The 27217-nt window shown below is 37.9% G+C and overlaps 1 protein-coding gene across 1 annotated transcript in view; it reads right to left on the bottom strand.

Annotated features, from left to right (window-relative positions):
• Positions 1-27217, bottom strand: part of lamc3 (laminin, gamma 3) — a 150777-nt gene that overhangs the window by 40956 nt on the left and 82604 nt on the right. Inside the window, exons 4-9 of the mRNA XM_079814870.1 lie at positions 26593-26759; positions 20134-20322; positions 18816-18933; positions 16283-16381; positions 15653-15789; positions 15012-15128 (exon numbers count right to left, since the gene is read on the bottom strand). Coding sequence (XP_079670996.1) covers positions 15012-15128; positions 15653-15789; positions 16283-16381; positions 18816-18933; positions 20134-20322; positions 26593-26759 — 827 coding nt within the window. The remainder of the gene's footprint in view (positions 1-15011; positions 15129-15652; positions 15790-16282; positions 16382-18815; positions 18934-20133; positions 20323-26592; positions 26760-27217) is intronic.

The following is a 27217-nucleotide window of genomic DNA, read 5'->3' on the forward strand; positions in this document are numbered from 1 at the left end:
AAATATGACATGAAATCAATAAAAAAATATATATATAAAAAAGTATAATCATGCATATGTACTTGGTTTGGGCCCCTTTTGCATGAATTACTACCTCAATGCGGTATGGCATGGATGCAGCCTGTGGCACAGCTGAGGTGTTATGGAAGACCAGGATGCTTCAACAGCGGCCTTCAGCTCTTCTGCATTGTTCCATCTCGTGTCTCTCATCTTTCTTTTGGGAATGCCCCATAGATTCTCTATGGGGTTCGGGTCAGGCGAGTTTGCTGGCCAATCAAGCACAGTAATCCCATGGTCATTGAACAAGGTTTTGGTACTTTTTGGCAGTGTGGGCCAAGTCCTGCTGGAAAAGGAAGTCAGCATCTCCATAAAGCTTGTCTTCTGAAGGAAGCATGAAGTGCTCTAAAATGTCCTAGTAGGCGGGTGTGTTGACTCTGGACTTAAAAAAGCACAGTGGACCAACACCAGCTGATGACATGGCTCCCCAAACCAATACAGACTGTGGAAACTTCACACTGGACTACAAGCATCTTGGACTGTGTGCCTCTCCATTCTTCCTCCAGACTCTGGGACCTTGGTTTCCAAATGAGATGCAGAATTTGCTCTTATCAGAAGAGAAGACTGGACCACTAAGGAAAGACGCTTCTGACGACATTTGAAGCCCATGTCCAGGATCCGTCTGTGTGCGGTGGCTCTTGATGCAGTAACTCCAGCCCCAGTCCACTCCTTGTGAAGCTCCCCCACACATTTGAATGGCCTTTTCCTGACAATCCTCTCCAGGCTGCGGTCATCCCTGCAACTTGTGTACCTTTTCCTTCCACACTTTTCCCTTCCACTTAACTTTCTATTAATGTGCAGCACTACAGCACTACAGCACTTTGAGAACATCCAACTTATTTTGCAATTACCTTTTGAGGCTTTCCCTCCTTGTGGAAGGTATCAATGATGGTTTTCTGCACAACTGTCAGGTCAGCAGTCTTCCCCATGATTGTGAATTTTACTGAACCAGACTGAGAGAGTCTGACACTTTGAGCCTACAATACTGAACCTTTTCACAATATTAAAATTTTCTGAGATTTTGATTTCGGGGGTTTCATAAGCTGTAAGCCATAATCATCAACATTAAACAAATAAAAGCTTGAAATATCTCACCTTGCATGTAATGAGTCTATACAATATATTAGTTTCACCTTTTAAGTTGAATTACTGAAATAAATGAACTTTTCCATGACATTCTAATTTATTGAGATGCACCTGTAATACCATGTAAGGTGCTGTGTGCTAGAAATGGGTAAACCACTATCAGTGAGTCTGCCCGTGGGGTGGGGGCACCGCTGCGCCAGGCAGTGTCCCACATTGTCCCTCAGAAACATACCCCTTGTCCCCCCTTGGGCTTATTAGCAGGTGGTCACCCTAACCTGTATGTATGTATGTATGTATGTATGTATGTATGTATGTATGTATGTATGTATGTATATATATATATATATATATATATATATATATATATATATATATAGAGAGAGAGAGAGAGAGAGAGAGAGAGAGAGAGAGAAAGAGAGAGAGAGAGATAAATGACAAAATGTCTGCTTTTATTAACCTACTGGATCTTAAGTAGCTGACAAATTTTAAATAGCAGCCATAGTCAAGCTTACCATTAGCTCTATTACACTTGTAATAATTTCACTTTTGAGCCCAAACAAGGGACGCCAATTATGTAGTGATTTTACCTTCGTCCATCCAAGGACATTAAGTAAGGTAGTGAATGTTACTCACATCACCGCTGACGTTGTGATTTTTGGATCACACGTCACTTAAGGTATGGTTATGAGTACATCAGATGACCACCTTCCCCCTCTCTTAGTTTGGGACACTAGTCAAGGTCTTTTACCTTGGCTCTATGAGAACACTCCAAACAGGAGGCTGTTCAATAATTTTAGATTGAATGTAAACACTGTAAAAAAAAAAGTTGAGAAAACTTCAAAGTTTAAGGCAACCAGCTGCAGAACATTTTTGAGTTTTCTCAACTTATAGGGTCAATTAGTTGTACAAACTTTTTTCATGTTAAATAGTTGAATAAACTTTAAAAGCTGAATTTGTCATACAAAACATAAGTTGGATTTTTTACAGTGTGGGGAGAGTTGGTCAGCTGATTTATCAGAAAGATTGGTGAGATTTCTAACTTGTAGAGCCTTTTCTGTATTACCAGCACAAGACACAATTGTAATAAAATAGATTTTATTAAAAAAAGATAAACAAGAATAACTAACACAACTACTAAGTGAATACAATGAATGATAAAGGAATAAAGTGCATAAGATACATAAAATACATGTGATTAAGTTGAGTGTGGCTATGGAAGAGTTGCGTTATCTTATGGAAAGATAAACTGTTGTTTCTCTGAAACTAAGGTGAAGAACCTTATTATGCATCAAACAAATAAAGAAAAGATTATTTGTTATTAACTAGCATCAGTTAAATTAACTCTAATGTAAATTAGAAAATCATATACTGATAATATACAACAATGCCAAGGTTTCTGGAAAGAGGTTTGGTTAAGTGATATTTACGTTCCACTTGGTTGAGTAAGCAATCCGATGGAGGTGACTTCTTCCACTGATTGTGCTGGGTGACAATGCAGTGGGAAAGGAGCTGGAATCCGTTTCAACAGTCTTGAACACGAAGATCTGTGGGATGCTGATCTCCTGGAGCACCAAAGGGTCCTAAAATCTGCAACACGCAGATGAGGCCCTGAAGTAGGTGCAGAAGGTCCTTAATCTGGAACACGCAGACGAAGGAACCTCAAAGTGAAGGTTTGCTCTCCTGAGCTTAACCTTGTTGCAAATGTCTTTTTGTGTCTTCTGACTCTGTGGGTCAGACACTCAGGACTTGGTCAATCCGCTTTGGTCTCTCTGGCATGGAGACTCGGGACGTACTGTAGTCTTGCTGGACTAAAACTCTGAACATAGTGGTTGTTAATGTCTCTTTCCTCACAGGCTGGAGGCTCAGAACGTGGTCGTATCTGTTGCTGCCTCACAAGCTGTAGACTCAGATCCTCAGATCTTTTGTTGTCTCTCTGGATTAACCAGAGGCTCAGAATTTGGTTGCTCTGTCACAGTCTCATCCTCGCCGGACAGACTCAGAACTTTTTGCTCTGTCACAATCTCATCCTCGCGGGGAGACTCAGAACTTGTTGCTCTGTCACAATCTCATCCTCGTGGGGAGACTCAGAACTTGTTGCTCTGTCACAATCTCATCCTCGCGGGACAGACTCAGAACTTGGTGAACTGTTACAGTCTCATCCTTGCTGGGGAGACTCAGAACGAGGTGTGTCTGTTGAAAGGGTACCTTTATTCTTTTCCGAATAGGAGGAGATTGCAATTTGGCGCTTCTCCATTCCAGTGTTGCGATTGGCTGCTGGCAACAGAGGGGGTCCACAGTGAGGCTCACCCTCCTTTCTTCTTTGGAACTCATTTGCATACTGTACACAGTTAGAAGTCTTTAATGTGTCTTTAAAGTTTACCAATGCATTTCTCACTTTCCAAACCACCATCAGAGTACCCGTGGCAATATTCTAAACAAATAGAAACCAAACATATTGGGAAAAGATTGAACTGTTCATTCATTTGTTCATTAACAGCTGGTTCTGTGTAAGATGTTGCAATGTAAATAGCTGTCAATGAGAATACTTATTTCTCTGAATAAGTATGAAATTGATGTGTGTAGTTTACATCAGTCTTAAGGTTTCCAAACATAGTTATGATTGGATTTAGATGGATCATTGTGGTCTTTGTTTCACCCACTACTGCTAAGGTCCTGTGGAATTTTTATGGCAGTCATAGACCAGGACACTAGGGATTTGGGCGAAGGGCAGAAACTGCATGTGGACCAGTGAGATGTCTTGTCCTTCCTGGGCTTGGTACAAGAGTTCTTCTTATTGCCCTCTAAGAGGTGTCTGGCTGTTGTCCTAGCATCTTTATCTGATGGTGTTGGACAGTTTGTTTGTGTTAGTCTACCAAGATCCAATCAAAATGTAGCAAACCTTTGTCCACTGTTATGGACAGAGAGTGGCCCGGCCATAAACTGGGCCCTGGAATGTGCTGTTTACTACATACTGCTTTTGCTACATAATTTACAATACCGGTGGAGAATGCAGCAGTATGTGTTATTGTGTCATTTCTAACTTCAAAAGCACAGGGATTCCATCAAGAAATGGATTGTGTTCTTGTAAAATGTTTATGTACAGATACTGTGTAGTGGATGTATCTGTTTTCCGAAGTTACTTTTTTATGTTTGTGCAAACAGTAGCTTTATGTAAAAAAAAAAAGAAAAAAAAGCTAATCCTAAAAATGTACAATAATTGTATAAATTAATAACTGTAATAAATAAGAAATTAAATGCCACAGACGTGCACATTATAAATAAGGGGTGAGGCTGTGATCCCTAAAACGTATTGACGCGTGTCTAAAACATTGTGTCTTGAACAGTTCTTTACTTATTCTGTGCTGTCAATTGGTAAAGGCCCTAATATACTCACGTTATACTGTTAACGAACATCCTGACACCGCATTTAGATGAATATGTTATGATGTTAATATTAGTATTAAACATGAAAAAAAAACAGTATCAGTGTCTCTTTCAATTGGAATTACAACTACATTTTCTACTAAAAAGTGACTCTCCAGGATACATCCTTATTAAAATTTCAAAAGATATTCAGTAAAGAGCAGTGAGTGATTTTTTCTTTGTCCTTTTTTGTTTAATATTAGAAACAGTTAGCAACAGAAATATTATGCTGCTGTCACTTTATGGCCTAATAATGCACGGATCCAATATACTGATACTGTACACACTATACTGTCTTTCTCGACTCTTTACATTCACTCAAGCCATAGACTGTTTCACTTGGATACTTGCCAAGACAGGCATTTTGTGACATAATTGTCACATGTGAGCAGAGATGAAGCTGAGTGAGAATCCAAGTGCAGCATGAACGATTTAATAACAAATAACATCAAACGTAAATACAAGAACAAGGGTATCCAAAACAAGGCAGGAGGGTAACAACAGGAACACACATACAGGAGCACATCGACCGACAAACAACAATTGAAGCACAAGGGTAACAAGATAACAAGGGGGAGTGGCTATTAGGCAACACCTGGGGAAAACTATGAAAAACTACAAAGGACTACAACACATGGCACAAGAAAGGAAATAACAAACGAGTCCACAAACATACCAGGAATTTATGACAATCATTTTGTGTGAATATGTTTGTGAAATAGAGCACATTTCAGTATTTGCATGCTGTCTGAGAAATGGTTTTCTTTTGTGTGAGCTTTAGATGTAGGGGAGAGCGGGGCACAACCTAACGCTTTTTGACTTTCTCAGTTTGTGTAAATCCACTTGGGGTTCAGAGTATTTATTGTTTCCCACATTAATTGCACACGTCTAGTACAAATATGTGGTTTTGTTTCATTAATACAGTGTATACTTTTTTCTTGATTTACCCCGAAAGAATGGAAGTGAAATGTGACAACATGCCCCATAGGTGGGGTACATTGTGACATGTGGTGGGGCACAATGTAACATGACCAAATCACAGCATAAAATGTTACCTGATATAATCAAAACAATATACAAGACAAACTAAACTATTTTGTCAACAAAATACAATTATTAACTTTTTAAAATAAAATAACCATTTCCATTTTTTTATCATTAAAAATATAAGCATTTTTGAGTTAGACTACAAACACATCGCTAAATACAGCTATACAGGGGTGCGTTTCCCAAAAGCATCGTTAGCCAACTATGGTCGCAAGTTCCGTCGTTATCAACGTGGTTAAACCAGTCGGTGTTTCCCGAAACTGTCGTTCGAACGAACGTTCGCAAACAGCGTCGCAAACTTATGTGGTTGCAACGACAGCTCTCGACCTGTGGTTAGAAGCATAGTTTCTTGTTTGCATGACATGTGGACTTAATAAATCCTTATCTTGAGCAAAATAAGCAAGCTGACATTCAGTACAACCTATATATTTTATTTAGAATACATACAAATGTCATTAATGTCTTTTAGTTTGTCAAGAGATTTAAAGCACCGTTTTTGAAGAGTGCGCATGTGCGGACGTGCTCTAGTACGTAAAAAGAGCCTATTTGAATCTGGAAATAAAGCAAAATTACTGAGAAAAATTTGAATTATTCCTCAGGTGCCATGTCCATAATGTATAGCAAAAAATCTAGCATGAATTCGATCTCAAAATAATTAATTAAAAGCATTTATTACTCCACCACCTGCGTGACATCATTAACCAACGTGGTTGAACGTCAAATTAGCGACAATACGGTTTCGGGAAACAGTCGTGACTAGCTAGTTGATTTCTCCAACGATGCATCGTATTATGGTAGTTAAGCAGTGAGTTACATCGTTGTACGGGAAACGCACCCCAGCATAGTTCAACACATAATAATAATTAATAATTTCTGAACCTTAACTCTCAGACATTATTCACCCTTTTCTCATGGTTTCTCAAAAGAATTCATAAAAGTATAGAATATAATGTCATATTTCTAATAGGGGCTCATTGTAACACAGTGCTACAAAGCACCCCACCTGCACAACTGGGATTTAAATCGCGGCTCGTGTCTTATGCTGTTAGATCAGCATTAAAGAACGATCTCAACTGTTAAATAACCGATATAAGATTAAAATAATATTGGATTTGTCTTAGTTTAAATAAACACAAAAAACAGAGATGAAAACTAAACTTAAGTAAGAAAATTACTTTTGCTATGGTTAAATACATGTTCAGTAATATCTTCCAGAGATTTTTTAATTTTGGCGCTATTTTTTCTCTAAATAATGCTGATATGGCAACTAGTAAATACACTAAGTTTCGTCATTCTGGCATGTGTGGAAAGGGTTAAAACATGCGCGTTACAACCAACCCTGTGTTAGTTTGTGCCCCGCGCTCCCCTAAACTAAACTTTCCTCACAGTATGTGAGTAACAGATTGATTTCCTGTCTTCTTGCGCTTGAATATTTAAATTGGCAAGGCTCAAACTTACGATGCAGCGCTGGCACGTCATCTGTCCAGAGCCCCATTCACATTTTTTTCACGTTCATGTTCTCACAACATTGCACTAGAATTCATAAAAATGTTACCAGCCAACTGGCGATAGACACCGTTTCATATACTCGCCAATGTCGATTTTTACTCACATTTGGTGCTTGGCTGGTGTTCATTTTAGGCCCTGTTTGAAACACTGTAACCTTTAATATTTGCTTTACACATAATAAATCACATATTTTTGTATAGGACATGAGTCATGACCTGATGATTTTGTAATCAAAGGAGTGGGTAACTAGCTTTCACATGCATTCTTGAGTTTAAAAAAATATGATTGGAAGTACAATGAAAAAAAAAAGTAATGTTTAGAGACAAATTTTTGGAGTTTGAATTTGTCATCTGCCAGATGCTGCAAAAGATTCAAGAGACAAGTGCAGTGTCAAGCACATCTCTTTAGCACATGTTTACATTGAAAAACAATGGAGAAATAGTGCTGTGGAATGCAAAAACGAGTTCTGTGTGTGAACGACCCTTAGGTTAGAATTATTGAGAGACAAAGAAAGGGAAGGGTTGACATCATTGAACCACTATCATAGCACAACAACTATGCTGAAGCAGAGCATCTAATCACCTCCAGCAGGTGTAGGCATTTCTCTCAAAGTCCCAATACAATAAAACAATTTTACTGTAACCACTGGCTATTCTATCTCTGGACAATCTTTTTTTACAGTATCTCTTTCCCTTAGCTCACCCTCTCCATCCTATTCTATCACATTTTTCACAGGTATTACTTTCACTTTATGTCCTCAGTGTAACTCATCTCTGGAAAATGTTCTGAAGCAAGAATTAACTTCTGTGAGGAGTAAAATCTAACCGCCTACAGATACAGTGGCCCCAAGGACGAATTATGGTCCTGCGAGGCCCCGGGGCACCAGCTGCTTGAGACGCTCCATCAAAAACAAATAATTAAACGCACACCTTGTAAAGGATAGACATACAAGCTTTGTTTTAAGAGTGTGTACAGTATGATACATTACAAACTACAAGAATGTAGTAGCCCATTCTCGCCTAAGAGTTAAATAGGATAAAACAAGATGTTATGATTTTCATTCTGCAGTTGGGATTTCAAATTTTGCCTCAATCATATTTATAACTTTATATATATCAGTATTTCTTTTCATAATTGCATTTTTACTACTTTTCCCCAACTCTTTTAATATCATATTTCAAGGCTTCTTGTTCACGTATAATATACCGTATTTTTCCATACATAAGATGACTCAGATTATAAGATGACTCCCCTTTTTCAAGATGTACATTTTGTAAAAAGGCTTTTTAAAGGACAAATCTTGTATTTTATAAAGAAAATACGGCCCCACTTTATATTAGGTGGTCTTAAGTACTATGTATTTACATCAAAAAATAAGTACAATGTACTTACTGTGTTCAAATTGTATTGCAAAACACCTTTGCTGATATTGAGGTGGGATACGGGTAGGGTTAGGGACAGGTGTGGTGATATGGGTAAGTTTAAGGGTAGGGTACTACCCTCTGCGTGCACTCGACGCAGAAGTATAAATTGGCCTTTAGGTATAAGGGAAGTGTCAACTGTGTAATTACAAATGTAACTACAGAAATTAATTACAGACGTATTTACATCTGGTATTTTTTTAAATTTAAGTACAATGTAAAAACATGTATGTACACAATAAGTGCATTGTATTAAATTATTAATTAAAATGTTAGTACATAGTAGTTAAGGCCACATAATAGTGGGTCCATATGTACCAACGATTACATTTAAAAATAAACACCTTTTGGCATACTAGTGGTGTCAACAATAATCGATTCAGCGATGCATCGCAATGCGGGGCATGCACGATTCAGCATCGATGCGGCAAAGTGCCATAATCGATTATGTCACCGTTTATTTTCTGGACTTGAGTTGGACAATAAAGTTGTGAAGTTTCAATTATTTCCAGGGTCATAACAACAACAATCAAGATGGCTGAGGCGGAGGGAGATGACCGCGATAGACGGGTATTAAAAACGCACCCAAAGATTGGAAAGCGGACATCTGGGCACATTTCGGATTCTGACGCCGGCTTCACACCGCACGCGGAGCGGTGGGTATGGAGAGCCGGAGCCCGCGCCCCCATTGTGGATTCACACTGGCAGCGTTTGTCTCGCGCGGATATTGCAAATGCAGACAAATATTGTACATTATGTCACATTTACGGTCTTCTCCTCCGAGCCCCGTCTGTCTCGTGCTTTGATTTATGATGGGCAGCATGCTGCAAATGCGACCGTGTTCCCCTCTGTCCCAAACACATATGCATATAACTTGTTGTATATAAGTAGTTCACATGATAAATGTAAGTTAACATTAAAGTGAATATATGCTTCTAGTTTTAATAATTTAAACAGGCTTTTGAAGTTTGGGCAAAAACTTCTGGCAGTATTGTGTTTTTAATTTTTTTAACAGCTCTGGATGTCATATGGTGATTGTGAAACACACGGGGCACTTCACTACATGATTTCATGGTGGAATTTGTTATTTTCCATGTTAATCTGGTCAGTTTTGATCAAGAACAATCCACTGTGTCTTTAAATCAGCGTGAGCAGCGCGGCAAAATAGACTCGGCGCCGAAACGATCGCGGCACTGCTGCTTCTCCTCCTACTATGCGCTGCCGCGCCGCCTCTGCGTGCGATGTGAATGCTCTAATCTTTTAACATGGGCGCCGAAAAAAATATGCGCTGCTTACGCCCTGCTAACGCGCCTGCCACACTAAAATCAAGCACGAGAATTGACGAGTCCCTAGTGTCAACGTTACTGTGTGTGTTGCACTTAATATTTTTATTGCTGGGTGCCTGGGTGGTGGTTGTTGTTACAATAGTGTGACTGTAATTACGGATTAATATTTGCACAGGAGTTCATGAAGTGCCCTGTCTCAAAGCTTTTTACTGTACCATTCAATTTTATTTTATTTAATGACATTTATGTCAAAGATACAGGAGAGTGATAATACACACATAGCAGCCAATACAATCTGTTGTTCAATATCTGACTGCTTGTATTGCCTCATGACTGATTAAAAATTTGCCTTGTTGTGTGCAGTAGAATTTTGATGCATCGCAATGCATCGTAGAATCGAATTGAATCGAATCGTTACCTGGTGAATCGTAATCGAATCGAATTGTGAGGGCAGTGCCAATGCACACCCCTATGGCATACCATAAAAATAACCTGTAGCTCATCTGAATTATGTAACATTTAGGATATTCTTCAAATAGTGAAAACCATGTAGCCTACCAAAATTGCATTAATAGAAGTAGAAGTGAAATCTTATTTTTTGTTGAAATCCGGGTACTGTCTTATGTTTCAAAATCACGTATCTTATGGGAGAAGCATGGTCCCATAAGCGAGGCACGCAAACATGGCAGCGTAGCTCTTAGACAGTAAGCTTTTCTTTGACTGTTGGCATCTTTTTGTGCTCGCAATATTCTAACATTACACTATGACACACTGTATTTCTTGGCACACTCCTTTAAAGCGTATTTGGTGCCACTTATTGATGCAGGTGTATTATTGACATGTAAAAGTGTAGACCCTTAATATAAGAGAAATTCATTTTTTCAGATGTATTTGTTAAGTAGGTTTCTGGACTGTATTGACTGGTTCTGTCTTCACGGGACATTGGTTAGAATGCACAAAGTCCAAGAGTCCAATCACTGTTGTCTTAATATAAGTTTCAAGCCATTTTTCAAAGTTATGCACACTCATCTATGGCTTGAGTCCTCCACAGCTTTCAACCGTTCTGCAACTTATGTTCCATATGTTGCGTCAAACTCTGGGGGTGGGACTAAGTTACGGCTGTTAATAATTCCCAACCCACCAATAAAAATCAACCAACGGAGACTTTTCAACAATATTTCTATGAATAGTTTTGTCTTATATTCAGAACAATACGGTAACAATACTAAGACAAATGAAGCAATGTTTTAAATTTATATTAGTAAGGCTACTAGTTTTAGTCATAACTGAAATAGAGAATTTTGGTGTCATAACTTTTGCAAAAACAGTTTAATGCCTGGTACAATATATTAGTAAATTGTTTTAAGTCACTGGCCATTAGCAGGTGTGGCAAAAAGCTAGTTTAATTTTGGCCTTGTGGTTGTAATGGAAAATGTAGTGGCTAAAATTCTTGGCATACTGTTGAAAGTCCACAAACAAATCATATCAAAATTATAGTCCTTCCTGTTAAAGCATTTACCACTCTGTGGGTTCAAACCTCTTACTGGACCATTATGTGGCACCCCTAAGTGTTTCTTGTTCCCATCATCTCTTCACCATCGAACTGATCCCTGAAATACATGCACAGCGCCACATGCTTCACCTAAAACAAAGAGCTGTAAAACATTCTAAAGCCAGACAACGTGAAAGCTTGTTAGATACTTAGCGGGAGTGTGTTTTCTTCTCCGACCCCTGCTGTTCCACATGCAGAGACAAGTATGAGTCAACTTCAACAAAAGGAGGCTAAAATGTTCTGTACCTGTTGGATTCCTGTTGTTTTCAGGTCTGACATCATTCTGAAACCTTCCCTATGAGAGCTTATTCACAAACTCCAGCACCCGTAGAGATGCTGAGGCAAACTTTAAGAAATCAAATATCTACAGCGGGTGTTTTTTTTTCTTCCAACACCCAAAACAGACTCTCCAGAGACACTCAACAATCTGTATCTGGTGGAAAAACTGAAGCTATAAATGAGAAAATATTAAAGTAAAAGTATTATAGGCTATAAAATAGTCAATAGTGTTAGCAGTGCAACAGAATACAGTATCCCTTGTAACTTCCAGCACTCCCTGTTTAACTCCTATCTCTTCAAGATCAGATTTGATTAAATGGAGGTGTTAACCCTCTCTCAGACAAACAAATTAATCGTCACCACGACGACAAAGCCTGATGACATTTAGCGAGTCGCCATCAAACTTAACAATCAATCCAGGCTTTAACTTTTCCCTGACTCAATTAAACCCACTGAGCCTCAATTAAATTTCCTCAGCTTCACACAAACAATCCCACTGAGGGGATGGATTGAGCATCTGGGGTTTTTTTATAGGGAGAGGCCTGCTGAAATGCATTTTCTACATCTTTCTGGGGTTTTGAGTTTGTATACTTTAATAGACAGAATGTGAGTAAACAATCTCTAAAGCAACGGAAATTAAACATTTTATTTTTAACATCCAATGTGTAAACAGCTGCAATAAACCCCAGTCAGGGTAGAAAATTATTTTAAAGGAATGAAAGCAAGACTGTGAGTTCAAGACCCTTTAATACTACCTTTAAGAAATAGTTCACCCAAAAACGAAAATTTTGCCATCATGTTTACACTTTCTTTCATATGTGGAACACAAAAGAAGATATTTATAAAAATGTTGGTAACCATTGACTTCCACTGTATGACACACAAACTCTAGAACAAACCGGAATTTCTACAAATAACTGTCCTTATGTCCCAAAAGGAAAATAAAGTGTCATAAGGGTAATTTAATTTAATTTAATTGAAGTTGTGTGTGTGTGTGTGTGTGTGTGGGGGGGGGGGGGGGGGGGGGGGTGTATTTATTTACCATAAAATGAAAGTCACCAAAACTTTATTTGGTTACCAAAATTTTCTAAATATCTTCCACAGATTAAAGCAAGAAAGTCATACAAGTATGGAACAACAAGTAAACAATGACATAATGTTTAGGTGAACTGTCCCTTAAAGCGACATAGAACAGCAAAGATCCTGTTCTGTTATACAGGATCTGCAAGGCAGATCAGTCAGTGAGGGTGGACAGGCTTATAAATCAGGTATTTATTCAGTATTTACCTCTGAGCTTCTCGTTGCAACCACAGTGAGGTGTGCTTGCACTTTTTCCCGGTGTCATCCCACGCCACCCATTTCTCCCGAAGCAGAATCAATGTGGCATATATCAGACCTTTTAATAGAGGTGTCTGTTCATAAATATAATTGGCCTTATTGCTGCAGTTCTGTTGATATGTCTGCATTTTACAATCAGCACAATCTTACATAGGGAGGAGAAGTTGGGAGAGATATTACGATTAAACCCTGGTTTTAAACATCAATCTCAGTGATTAAAGGATTGAGCATAATTTGTGCCACTTGTCTCAGTTGATCACATCTGATATGTCTCGCCAGGAGCCATGATTGCCGGAGAGATTTATTCCAGGCATATGGTTGGCTGTCAGGGTGCACGGGCCAAGTTGCTCATGGGCACAATGTGGTACCTGGACGCGACTCTCTGAGGACGGGCACGTTTAGATCTCCCTCCAACCCCCATCCATCTCAAACTCTAATCTCTTGGCGACCTCCGTTTCTCTCCATCTGTGTTTGTGACTCTGAGACAGCTTGTGACCAGCTTTTGGGAGGTGTGTATGTGTGTTTATGTGTGCATGTGTGTGTATGTGACATGTTGTTTTCTCCTCAAAGCTATGATAAATGTTCCACTCTGTCCTCTCACCATGGAGCAGATGTACCTCTGGGGAGATTGCACAACAAACACACACACATGCGCACACACACACACACACACACACAGTCTGGCTCAGTCAGTCAGCTAAACTCTTGGCTTGGCTGCTTGGCTATGGTATCTTGTCACCCCTCACTTGACATGGCAGCCTCAGTAGTGTCAAAAGCCCAAAGCTGTGCCCAGCTAGATGAGCTATTCAAGTGAAAAAGCATTTGCACACAAACATACACACTCATAGTATCTATTAAACTCCTTCTAATACTCAAGACAGACTTAATCAGGGAAACGTTCCTCCTTTACATAGAAATTTTCTCTCTCCTGAGACCAGTGATGTGTGAAAAGCATTAAAGATCCAAATAAAGCGCACAGCGCAAATCAACGAACGACGTTTATAAAAAGGATAATCTAAAAGATCCTTGGGTGCCATTGGAGTCGTCAGGGTGGCTGTACTCTAAATGTTGGATGAGGAGGCGCGAGCGAACGGGGAAACAGAGAGGGAAGGAAAGCAAATGAGATCGTTAAACGCATCGAGGGAGCAATAGATCTCGGCGCATTTTAGCCGAGCAGCCAGAACGGCACAAACAAGCCCTGTACCGCAGCGATAAGAGAAACAGCACCAAGTGCTCCAAAGAGCAGCAAAAAGGGCAACACTGCATTCTGCAGCCAGTCAATGGCGGTAATACAAAGATAGATGAGACTAAACACGCACATTAGGGCATTGTGGATACATAAAAAACCTTACTATTCAATTTTTGCATCACAAAAAAACACACATTCATGTATTTTAAGGGTATTCAATCCCAAGACATTGTGTTGGTGTATATTTGTCTACGTGCAGCCCATGAGAAAATGTGTGAGACATGAAGACGTCATGTTAGCAGGATTTCTCCCAGAGTGAGCGGCCAAGTTGGTCTGGCTAAGTGTCTCCCGTGGCGGTAAATTGCTGTGTAGACAAGAGTAAAACCCCCTCAGCCTGTCCACTACACTCTGTGGGCTAAAATGCCTCTGGACTTGCCTGTATAACTGGTTTATCTTCAAAGGCTGCTCTATGAAATACTATTTATGGCCGAGCATGCTAATTCTAGCTCACTGTTTGTCATTTGTTTGTTTTTGCAAAATAAAAAAAGCTTATAATAAATGACACTATCACACAAAGTCAAAAAAAGCTACATTTTTGCTCTGTACAGTTGTTCAGAAGAGAACAGACTTGTGTAAATCAATTGATGTCTAACTGATAGATATCGTCCTGAAATTTCTCTAATTGGGAGCATAACTATATAACAACTCAACCATCGTGACAGAGACTGTAATTAGTCTGTTAAAGTATAGTCTAGAGTAATTTCAAGGCAGGCCAACTTTTACCAACACATGTTCTAAGGGGAAGTGCCTACTTGCTGTCCTACCAGGTGCTTTGTAGAAGCCATTCTCCTCTCTATAGGGCAACAGATAGATTTCTCCCTCCTTCCAGATGAGGGATTGTTCGTGCCCTTCGGAGAACACACCCTTCCAGCCATCTGAATCTGAACACAGTGTACACACAACAAATATCCCTGGTAAAAATGCTTTCATTTCCTTTTCTTTTATTTAATATAAAATGCTTTTCACAAATTGAACGATCATCGCAACAAATAGTACAATTTTAATTTCTGTACATTTCAGAATGTGTAAGTGGGGTTTCTCTCTTTTGCTTTAATGGCAGCAGCACCTGAGCTGCATGAACTCCAAATGTTTCTGTAAAGCCAAAATGATTTTAGATGATCCAAAGAGTGTCTTGTGCTTCAATGGAGTCAAGACCATCTGTCTGAAGTCACATGATTAATGTCACAAATTTGATCACTCAATTTGAATGATCTGAAATATGTGCGGAATCTAATTCAACTTTTATCATTACAAAATCCCAAACCTTTGTTAAAATGGGATATTAAATACACTTTCAATGTGGTCTCAGTTCGTTTAGACCCTACTATGTATAAAAGAGAATTGTGAACACTTATATTCAGTATGTAAATCATGTTAAAATAATATGATAAATAAGATAAATTACCTTCTAGGAAGTCTGAAGTAATATTAACAGCCATGTACTGATTGGAGGATGAACAGGCGAGGGAGTGTCCAAAGCAAAAACATTTCTTACAGCCATCTGGGTTATCCAGCTGGAGGTGGAAGGAGCCTGGTTTACACCTATAATAAACACAAAGACACATGAAGCAGACATAAAGTACTGGTAGGGAGTGTTCAGTTTTCCTCAAAATGATCAAAATAATTTATATGAAGATGTGGGAAATGTGGTGCTTATTTATTGAGTTAGATGCAGAGTGGAGTGTAAATGAGCATTTCTCCATTGATTTATGGTAACAGGAGGTATTTGTGTATGATGTGGGAATCCTAGAGGGCCTATTAAGCAACAAAATACAATGTATTATAACTAATCAAAAATACTACCCAATTTACATAAATGACTGATTTCTGTATTTGGCAATCAAAAAAAAAAAAAAAAAAAAATTGTGTCATGGACCTGCTCTGTGCCAAATATACTAATATGTGTGTCTCTTGCTCTGTGCACATCAATGGTGAAATGCATGCCAAATGTTGGAGATGAGAAATAAAGAGAGAAGAGATGTGAATTAAAGACAGAGAGAGAGATGGTATGCAAGGGTGAGGAGTAGAAGGTCACCTGTTACAGGACTGTCCCTCTACATTAGTCTTGCAATAGCAGTGCCCATCTTCAGCTGAACACACTCCTACACTGCCCCTGTCATCACACTCACACAACCTGTTTGAACACACATGCACATACACAGATATAAATAGATGAATGAGCCACCACTGATGTGCCTGTAGTGTGCAGGTTAGTTGGCTGACAGCCTTAGGTCAGAGTTGCTCTGTCGGGTGTAAACTTTTTTTTTTTAAATCTCACCATGATCTGCTGCAACATGGCCTGAAACCACGGTTTTGCCTGCCTTGCGATTACCCATAATTTTCCTACCTGACAAGTACCTTCTCACCTCTCTTACTCTCTCTTTTCATCTCTTTTCTTTCAAGTTTCGCTCCAATGAACCAACTAATTTGTACCCCAAAACACTGACCCACATGAAAGCGCAGTGGGGTATGACATTTTTGTTTGACGTTTGCCTTTCTCCTGTGTTTTCTTTTGCATTATACCATTATTTGCATCATTGAGTGTGCATATGCAATGCGCAAATCTCCTCAAGTGGATATAATCTGTATGCAGCTCAATACTGAAATCTTTCTTTCTTACTTTCTTATAATAATTCTTATAATAATTACTCAATTGAACAAAAGGTTTGAATTAAATATGCACTACCATTCAAAAGTTTGGGATAAGTGAGATTTTCTCAAAGAAATTAATACATTTATTCTGCAAGGATGCATTAAATTGATAAAGAAATTACAGTAAAGACATTTAAAATGTTTAAAAAGATTTCTATTAAAAAAAAGATCTTTTGAACTTTATATTAATAAAAATATTCTGAAAAAATATACTATGGTTTGAGCACTGTTTTTATTGACAATAAGAAATGGTATTTGATCATCAAATCAGCATATTAGAATGATTTCTGAAGGATCATGTGACACTGAAAACTGGAGAAATGATGCTGAAAATTCAGCTGTGCTATCGCAGGAATAAATTACATTTTAAAATATATTAAAATAGAAAAGTTATTTTAAATTGTAATAATACACCGAAATACACCAATTGTAATAATACACTTCACATGTGAAGTGAATAACACTGATTATCTCTTCATCACGGCACCTGTTAATGTGTAGAATATATTAGGCAGCAAGTAAACATTTTGTCCATAAAGTCGATGTGTTAGAAGTAGGAAAAATGGGCAAGCGTTAGGATTTTTTTCTGCGAGTTTGACAAGGGCAAATTGTGATGGCTAGACGACTGGGTCAGAGCATGTCCAAAACTGCAGCTCTTGTGGGGTGTTCCCGGTCTGCAGTGGTCAGTATCTATCAAAAGTGGTCCAAGGAAGGAACAGTGGTGAACCAGTGACAGGGTCATGGCTCATTGATGCACGTGGGGAGCGAAGGCTCCCCACTTGTTCCCATGAACAAGGAACAATGAACATGAACCAACACCAAAACACCATGTGACAGGTTTGAGGAGAACGAGTTTGAGGTGTTGACTTGGCCTCCAAATTCCCCAAATCTCAATTAAATCGAGCATCTGTGGGATGTGCTGAACAAACAAATCCCATCCATGGAGGCCCCACCTCGCAACTTACAGGACTTAAAGGATCTGCTGCTAACATCTTGTTGCCAGATACCACAGCACACCTTCAGCGGTCTAGTGGAGTCCATGCCTCAACGGGTCAGGGCTTTTTTGGCAGCAAAAGGGGGACCACAATATTAGGTAATAATGTTATGCCTGATCTGTGTATTTCTTAATAGTATTAATATTATATTAATATTTAATGGTATTTTTGATCAAATAAAAGCAGACTCTGTGAGCATAAGAGATTTTCATATTATTATTTTTTCAAACTTTTGATTGGTAATGTACAATAATTAAAACCATTGAGGTACAATATGAAAGATACAATAAAGTAAAAAATAAAATAAAAACAACTAAAGTCTAAAGACTAAGTACAACAATAATGAACATAAGTTCCGTGTTAGAGGTGCAGATACAAGTGAAATCACTCACTATTCCTCATATAAATAAACAAGTACTGTGGCACTACCAATATTTTTTTTGTTTTTTTTGTTTGTTTGTTAATTTGTTAACATGGTATCATAGTACAATTTTATTAAGATTATTATTCAGACTGTCTTTCTTTATGGAAGCCATGTTTTCCTGCGTCTGCTGGTTATCTTGTCAAGGTTGTTCTCCATTTTTGAATCTATCGCTGCGTACAGATATTCTGCAATGGTGTAGTGTTTTATCCCTAAAAAGGTTTCTGAAATGGTGATATAATTATGTTTCATTTGTGGAGTCATTTGAATTAAATCAAATTAGTTTTACAGTATTGTTCTGTTCCAAAGATTAGTGTGATGGGGTAAGTAGTAAATGGTTAATGGACCTTCTGGTTGGTTTGTACCTTTATAATTAATGCGTATTGGCTGAATTCTGCTCTGTGTGAGTTATTTAAGGGTTTCCAGTGTAGTTAGACCAAGAATCAAATGTTTTTCCTCATTTGACGAATTCTTGGTAGAGATACTCTCGCTCTCATTACCTGCATCCACCAGGGCCAAGAGAATGGAAGCCAGACTTGCAAATGTCACACTTCACACCAGACACACCTGGCCAGCACACACACACTCCCTCTGCATCACACTGCAAACTCACAGAACCTGGAGAGAGACAGAAAGAGAGTAGACGGGTTTTGACAGACATTCATAGCCTTTGGGTCTTTTAATGAGTACATGGATAGTTTCAGTTGCATTAAAGAATCATTTCCTCGTCTAAAAATTCATCCAATAAAGGTTAATACATGCTAATTTTAACATATCTTATACACACATTTTGCCACCTGAAGCAAAATCAGATATTTCAGATACAAGACGAACACGATTAACGTGTAATTAAACAGCGACAAATAATTTGTATGTGCTCAAATTTTCCCCTAGCATTCTGGAAATTTAAAAATCATTAATATAGCAACATCTAAATGCAAATTAATATTTAAAATATCACACCAATAGACAGCATATCTGATTTTTTTTAAATAAATAAAAAATATTCCCTTATTTATCACCTTTTTAGTTATTTATCAAGCTAGTCATTTATGATATAGGCAAAAAGGTTTCCCGGCAAATTATTTATGAGATATTTTGTGCATACGTTGAATGGAATGGAAACATACACTGTAAAAAAAAATTCAGGTCTCCAATTGAATTAAATTTTTCAGTTGGCCAAATTGAATTTCTGTGAATTGATGCAATTTAATTCACAGAAATTCCATTTGGCCAACTAAAAAATTTAGATGTGATCACTCACTAGAAAATTTTCAATTGGAGACCTGATTTTTTTTTTACAGTGTAGCTATTGCTACTATAGTAGAAATAGATAGCTATTGTTAGAAGAAGAAAAAAAAAACAGTTTAAATTTCTGCTTCAGTTTTTGTGTGACTTATTTTTCCCACTGTAGTTACTTCAGAGCTGTATTTGTACACTGTAAAAAAAAATTCAGGTCTCCAATTGAAAATTTTCAAGTGACCGATCACATAAAAAATTTTTAGTTGGCCAAATTGAATTTCAGTGAATTAAATTGCATCAATTCACAGAAATTCAATTTGGCCAACTGAAAAATTTAGATGTGATCGGTCACTTGAACATTTTCAATTGGAGACCTGAATTTTTTTTACAGTATACAGTATGTAGGCTATATGTACATTTACATGAGTGTATGAGATAGAGAGCATTTAAGTCCAATTACATGGGTTAATATAAGATACAAGGCCTAGTGAAAGTGTGTATGAGTGTGCCTGGTGCACAATTGCTTTGTTGAGTGTGTGTGCCATTGTATTACAGTTGCAGTCTGCATATGCTCACCCATTGTATTACAGTTGCAGTCTTGGCAGGGCTGCTGCGGTAATGATCTAAAGAAGTTTTCTCTGCATTGCTCACAGTGAGGGCCAGCTGTGTTTTCCCTGCAGCCAACACAGCGCCCTCCACTTCCTGTGCTGCGGTACTGCTCAGCATCAAACACGCATTCATCAGCAAGACCACTGCAGTTACACTCTGAGAAGTAAGAGAAAGAAGTGGAGGAACAGGTATGGAGGAAACAGAGGAAAAACAGGCAAAACAAAAAAAAGATAAAGCTGATTAGAAATAGCAGTGGACATTTATTTAAACCAGCCTGTTCAGTTTTTAATAGGCCTTTTCACAAACACAATAATAAGCTCCCCTGTCACAGGCCTCTTCTTCTCAACACATCACCAAACCAGAAAGCACAATGTCTGCTTTTTATACATCTGCCACCTAGGGGAGCATTGTGGGGCATTACTCGTTTTATTACAGTACCGTCAGTATATTGACTCTGCAATAACCATCACATTATCACTCTCTAATGGGACACAGTTTCTTGAGCTGCCACTGAAGAAAGGACTACACTCCATTACACTAGAAGAGACGTACAACAGATAGGGAGAAATTCTTATTAAAGGACATGTATAATGTTGTTGTTTTTTTTTTTACATTAAAATACTTTCTTAATGTAGATTGTTGCATTTCACTAAAATGTACAGTACCATTCAGAATGTTTTATTTCAAATCCTTTTCTATTTCAAATATTTTGATGATATCTTTCTATCAATCAAAGGCCTGGTTTCACATTCACAGACAGGGCTTAGATTAAGCTAGGATTAGGCCTTAGCTCAGTTAGGACAAAAAAAAACATTACTGGTGTGCATCTTGAGACAAAACAATAGCACTGACAGATTTTAAGGTATGATAGTGTACAGCAAGTTGCTTTCAGTTAAAACAGCTCAAACAGGCATTTTAGTCAGAGACTAGCTTAAGCCTTGTCTGTGAAACTGGGGGATAGAATCCTGAAAAAAAATATTAAGCAGCACAACTATTTTCAACTATGATAATAAATACGATCTTCTTGAGCACAAACTCAGTATATTATAATCATTTCTGAAGGATCTGACGACTGGAGTAATGATGCTGAAAGTAGCTCTGCCATTACAGGAATAAATTACATTTTAAAATATATTCAAATAGAATAGTTAATTTAAATTAATTGTAACAATATTTCACAACTGTTTTACTATGTTTTTGATCAAATAAATGCAGCTTTGGTGATCCTAAATAACTTTTTTCAATAAACATAAAAATTGTACCAACCTCAAACTTTTTAACGGTAGTGTACATGGCTCAGGCACAATTGAAAACCTGGCCCAACACAGCAACACTAAGTGTGCTTACGAAACATGACTTAAAAAAATATTGATATCAATTTAAAAATGAAACAGTAATTTGTATATTTAAAAAAAAAAAAGTAATGTAAACGCTTTAGTCTGACTGAAATCCGGTTTTGGGGACTAATAGATCTAGATAGTGTGATTGTAGCTCGGTTTCGTCCATTGTGTAAACATGTTAATTGGACTACAATTGGCCACTGCATTGAGCACATGATTCAAAAGAAAGATGCAATGTGTATTAAATCCTGAAAATGTTCAATTACACATTGTGTCATACACAGTGTTGGGTTACATGTACCGGTGTTACTGTCAGGGTTCTGCCCTGGCAGCCTTGTCTGTGTTGTCCTTGTTTAATGTTTCTATGTTTGTATTGTGTCTAAGCACATGGCTCTGTCTTTTTTTGTGTCTGCCGTGTGTTCCTCTTGTCCCGCCTCCTTGTTTCCTGTTACCACGCCCCCTTGTTTAGTCCTTGTCTAGTCCTCGTTTCACTAATTGTGCTCACCTGATCCTCATGTGCTTTTCCCTTTACATTGAGCTCCTTTCCCCTTTATATTGAGCTCCTTTCTATTGAGCTCCTTTCCCTCTGGTCTTTGCTGGTTTGTTGTATGTACGTTTTCAGTGTTTGCTTGCTCGCTCATCTTGCCATGTCAGGTCTAGATTTAGTGTCTCCTATATTTCTGGCTTTGAGTTTATTTATTTTCAGTTTTTTCTTTGTTCCTGAATTTTTAGTCAAGTTTCTATTTTTATTTTGCTCTAGTTTTCTCCAGGCTTTATTTTGGTTTCTCTTTTGTTTTTTCCTTTTTATAACTCCAGTTATATTAAGTTATCATTTGTTTCTGGTGTTCTAGTTTCGCTAGTTTTTTTTATTTGCTTGGTTTTCTTTTGTTGTCTTGAGTGTTGTCTCGTGTTAGTTCCTGCCTCCTCTCTGGGATTCCCTGCCTGCTGCATCCTTCATGCCTGGTAGCTGGACTGGCTCTGAGTGTGTGAGCAGCAAGAACGGATCTCTGCTTCATTGTGTCATGCCCTGTCTTCACCACTACCATCTGCCTGGTCAGTCCTCAGAGGTTCTTCTACCTGCTGTATCTTGGGGCTGGTTCCAGCAGTCACCCTCATCTGTCCTGTCATTGTTCCCCGTTTGCCCTGCTGTTTGGACTCACTCATCCACTACCCTCTTGTGCCTTGTTGAACTGTCCTGTCAATAAATTGTCTTTTGCTCACTCTGCAACTGGGTCCTGTTTCAGAAGTCCTGACAGTTACATAATTTAATACAGGTAACTGTAATCCGTTACAGTTACTGAGAAAAATAGTAATTTAATTAGTTACTTATGAAAATGTTAATGACTACAAAAGAGGGCTACATCTGAATATTTTCTGTTAAAAGCTAATGTTCAATTTCACTTGAATAATATTAATTTTTTGCTTCGCCTGTTTCTCATGTGCACCATGTCTCCTGCCATTTAAAGGCTGTTTAGTAAAGCGAGGCTATTCTGATGTTTTCGATGGGCTCTCTTGTTTAAATTTGCAGCGTACCACATCGGCCAATTACATCAATCCACATTGCCGCTGAAAGCTTTAGGCTGCAACCTGTCTGACAGTTGCCACCAAGAGTGATTAAAAAGGCATTCCAGTGCTGGAAATTAAAAATAATTTAATCCAGAAATCTGTATTTAACCTCAGAACCATCTCAAAGTAAAAAGAGGTGCTTTAGTCTGATTTTGTGGTGGCTGTGCTTTAAAATTATATTATAATCCTTAAACTTTCAAGGATTTTGAAAGTCTGACAGTATCAGTGAGTGCTATGCTGTAAGGTTAACCCTGCCTGGTTTAAATGTTTGAAATGATTACCAGTTGAAAACATTCTATAGAAATTTTGAAAATAATCAAATGCAACCAGTTACATTACTTTAAAGTAACTGAAATATTTACACTGCTTATTACATTTTAAATAGGGTAACTTGTAAACTGTAACCTATTACATTTCCAAAGTAACCTTCCCAACATATATGGACAGAAGGATAAAGACTGTAGATCAACTACTCAAAAATCTGCTGGAGCTCCATTATAACGACACATGTATAGACATACTTATTGATTCAACCAACAAAGTGAATCTGTGGCAGGACTACGTGTTTGTTGAACAATGAAAGATGGGCAGTGTTGAAAACATCTTCACCTTTAAATAAAACATGTATTACTGTAAATGTATTGTGTTCAATGCAGAGCCCAGCCAAAACAGATGAACTTGGAACAAACTTAGGAAAAAACAAAAAATTCTGGTTAATTAAAAAACATCGGGTTTCACATAGTTGCAACATGTACTTATAAATATTTTAGTAAATATGCTTGTTTAAAAGATGTGATGAATAAATATTTCTAGTTTGCTCTAATTACTCTTCTATTTTTGGTGGATGCAGTCATGCAAAGAAGAATATTGCAATTTAACAAACCATTTATATTGCAGATATAAAGAAAGCCGTGGTAACAAACCATCAAAATGGCTAAAACAAACAAGCATTTTTTTACCGTTTGCAAGCTGGATTTTCATCTTTTCTCTCACAATTTCTCTCCACTTTAAGACTGGAGGGTAAAAAAGACGTCCTTAGTCAGTTAACGTATCTGTTTAAAGCATTAAGAGAGAGGCATATGGTGGCAGCTCTGAGAGTCTGCCATGCAAATGATAAACTTGGCACAGTCTGTGATGAAGGACTTTGCAAAGCGACCATGCATGGAATGCATCTGCAGTTGATTCCACCTCCTCACCAACAGATAGTGCTACTTTTGAAACCAAAAAACTTGTTTATTCATTAAATCCACTTTGATGAGAAGGGACAACAATTACCAACAGAAACCCATCTGTTGACCACTGAAAGTTAATTAAAGGAACGTGGAGCTTAGTGGAATACAGAATGAAAATAATTAACATGGCTTTTTCCGGCTTATGGGTTTGTCAGAATAGCCAATTACAGCATCCCCCTAAAGTATTTACCAGAGACGCAAGACAGCACACAAACATACAACACATTACACAAATGAAACTTTCTTAGTTATTGTGCTAAAAGGCTAAATGATGCATTGTTTGATTGAATTACTGACTGGTGTGAGCATCTACAACCCCATTTCCAGAAAAGTTGGGACATTTCGTAAAATGCATTCAAATCTGTGATCAAAAGAATCTGTGATTTGTTCATTCTCTTTAACCTTAAGGTCTAAACAAAAGAACAAAATAAATGTTTTCCAATGATTTTACTGATCAACTTAATTGTGTTTTGTAAATATAAACAAATTTAGATTTTGATGGCTGCAACACACTCCAAAAAAGTTGGTACAGAGTACAGTACCGTCGCAAGTGCTGTGCCAAGTGTGCGACCGCACAGGGCCTCGAGCCTTACCAGGGCCTCGCACAAAAGTAAAGTGACAGCTGACTTGATGATGTAAAGCCAGTTTTTGTCTTTCAAAATAGTTAATAGTTAAAAAACATAGCTAAACGTGTATTTTGAGGCTTTATTATTCTGCTTGTTAAAAATGTATTATGCAGTAACTTGCAATAGCCTATTTCTCTGTGTGTGAGATTGTGCGTGTGACAGTGATTCATGCGCATATACATGTCAGTCAGCATGGCATCGCATAAGCTTTATTCACAGTCCATTCAAATTCTGAATTGGGTCAAACCATAGATATTACCTAAGAAGTTCAAGTAAATATGCTAAAAATGCACACTCATTCAAGGATTTGCATTTATTGCATGGACGGAGAAAGCACGGACGCCTGCATTTCATCTGACGATATGCACAAAAGGTTTTTTTATTTAACACTATTAAAGTTAAATAAGCGTAGCCTAACTATTACTCACCTTTCGAAGCATCAGTGAGAGTAATGGCACCACAGAATAAGTAAAGCTTACTCTATCGCTAGATATTTTAAATGTTTTTAAATCTGACAACTGCAAAAAGCAACAACATTGTCAGACATCCATTTAGCGCATATTCACAGAGGAAATACTGAAAAATAGCGCTGGTCCACTCAATACTGTCTGTTTATTTTACTGAGAAATCGCTTCCGATGATTCAGTGAGACAGCAGTCCAAACTCATTCAAGTTGATTCAGGCCGTTTTGCAAACGTGTTTGACCTATTCATAATTTAGAACATAATTTAAGCGTCAAAATGTGCGCAATGCCCAGTTCAGTTACACAGTTTAACTTCTTGAACCTAATGCTGTTAAACTGAATATACATTTTTTTTTCTCTTAAATATCCACATAAACAACAAATTGTTCGTCACTATAGCAAAAGTAGACACCATTAATAAGCTATAGCCTACCCCCGGGTCTCGCACATCACGTTCGCACAGGGCATCACACCCCCCTTGCGACAGGCCTGGTGTCACATCACCTTTCCTTTTAATTACACTTTTTAAATGTTCAGAAATTGAGGATAGTAATTGTTGCTGTTTTCGCAAATGGAATTTTTGCCCAATCTTGTCTGATAGGACAGCTGTTCAACTGCCCTTTCATCAGAGATTTGAGTTGCATTTCTTGATGCAGCAGCAGACTGTTAAGTGACAAGGGGTTTCCAAAATACTCCTGAGCCCATGTGGCTATATTTAACACATGACGGTTTCTCATGCAACGTCATCTGAGGACTCAAAGGTGAAGCACATTCAACAGAGGTTTCCAACCTTGCCCTACACAGTCTGAGATTTCTCTGGATTCCCTGAATTTTTCCACAATACTATGTATGGTAGATGGTGAAAGACCTAAATTCTTTGCAAGCTTGCATTGAGAAATGTAATTTTTGAAAACGTTGCAGTGTCACTAAATTAATTAACCAGGAGATGAAACTTGCAGGATTAACTTTTATCTTTTAACAGGATTAACTTCAAGCTTTTTATAAGATCATACACATTTTTTTAGACCTAATAAATCTTTTGCTATTCTATATTTTTTGCATATATATTTTGATATATTTTGTAATTCTATTATTTATTTTATTTATTTATCGCCATTGTCTCCATTAAATCTGAGTGTAGGATTTTCAGGTTCATGGTGGATCTACTCCAAATAGACACAGAATCAGGCCGTACTCACTCACACACTGGTTGGCTGAATCAGCGGTGGCCCGTGCCCATGGCCGGTCCTGGTAGAAGGGAGCACAGTGCTGACAGTCAACCCCTGCAGTGTTGTGCTCACAAGCACACACCAAATGTTCCTCTTCATTGGTCATGCAGTCACTGGCATGGCCATTACACTTGCATCTGCAAGACAGTTGAGTGCACATTATTAGCATACTTTCAAGGCTCATTGTTTTCTGTGGACATTCATAAAAAAATTATCTTTGCCTACAAAAATAAGACAAAATACAAATAATTCAGATGGTTGAATTTAAAACCACATGACACCAAAACACAAAGCAAAATTTGAGATGCTACTACAGGGCCCTTAAAAGCAAATATGAATTGGCAGAGTTGATCAATACTTTCAAAAATACTAAGTAGAAACACATTCTGACCACAGTGTTTGCTATTTGTTTGGCAGAAAATACAGCTAAGCAGGTGATGTGTATTTTCACCAACTTGCCCTGATAATGTCTCGGTTACTGTTGTAACTGACGTTACGGCAATACGGACGTATGGGGTCTCACTTGGGAGCCCAATCACCTTTGGGTAGTAAGTAAAATGGGCCAATAAAAAATTGGTGAGTACATACGGGTATA

The sequence above is a fragment of the Gobio gobio genome (assembly GCF_949357685.1).
Source record: "Gobio gobio genome assembly, chromosome: 4".
Lineage (NCBI taxonomy): Eukaryota > Metazoa > Chordata > Actinopteri > Cypriniformes > Gobionidae > Gobio > Gobio gobio.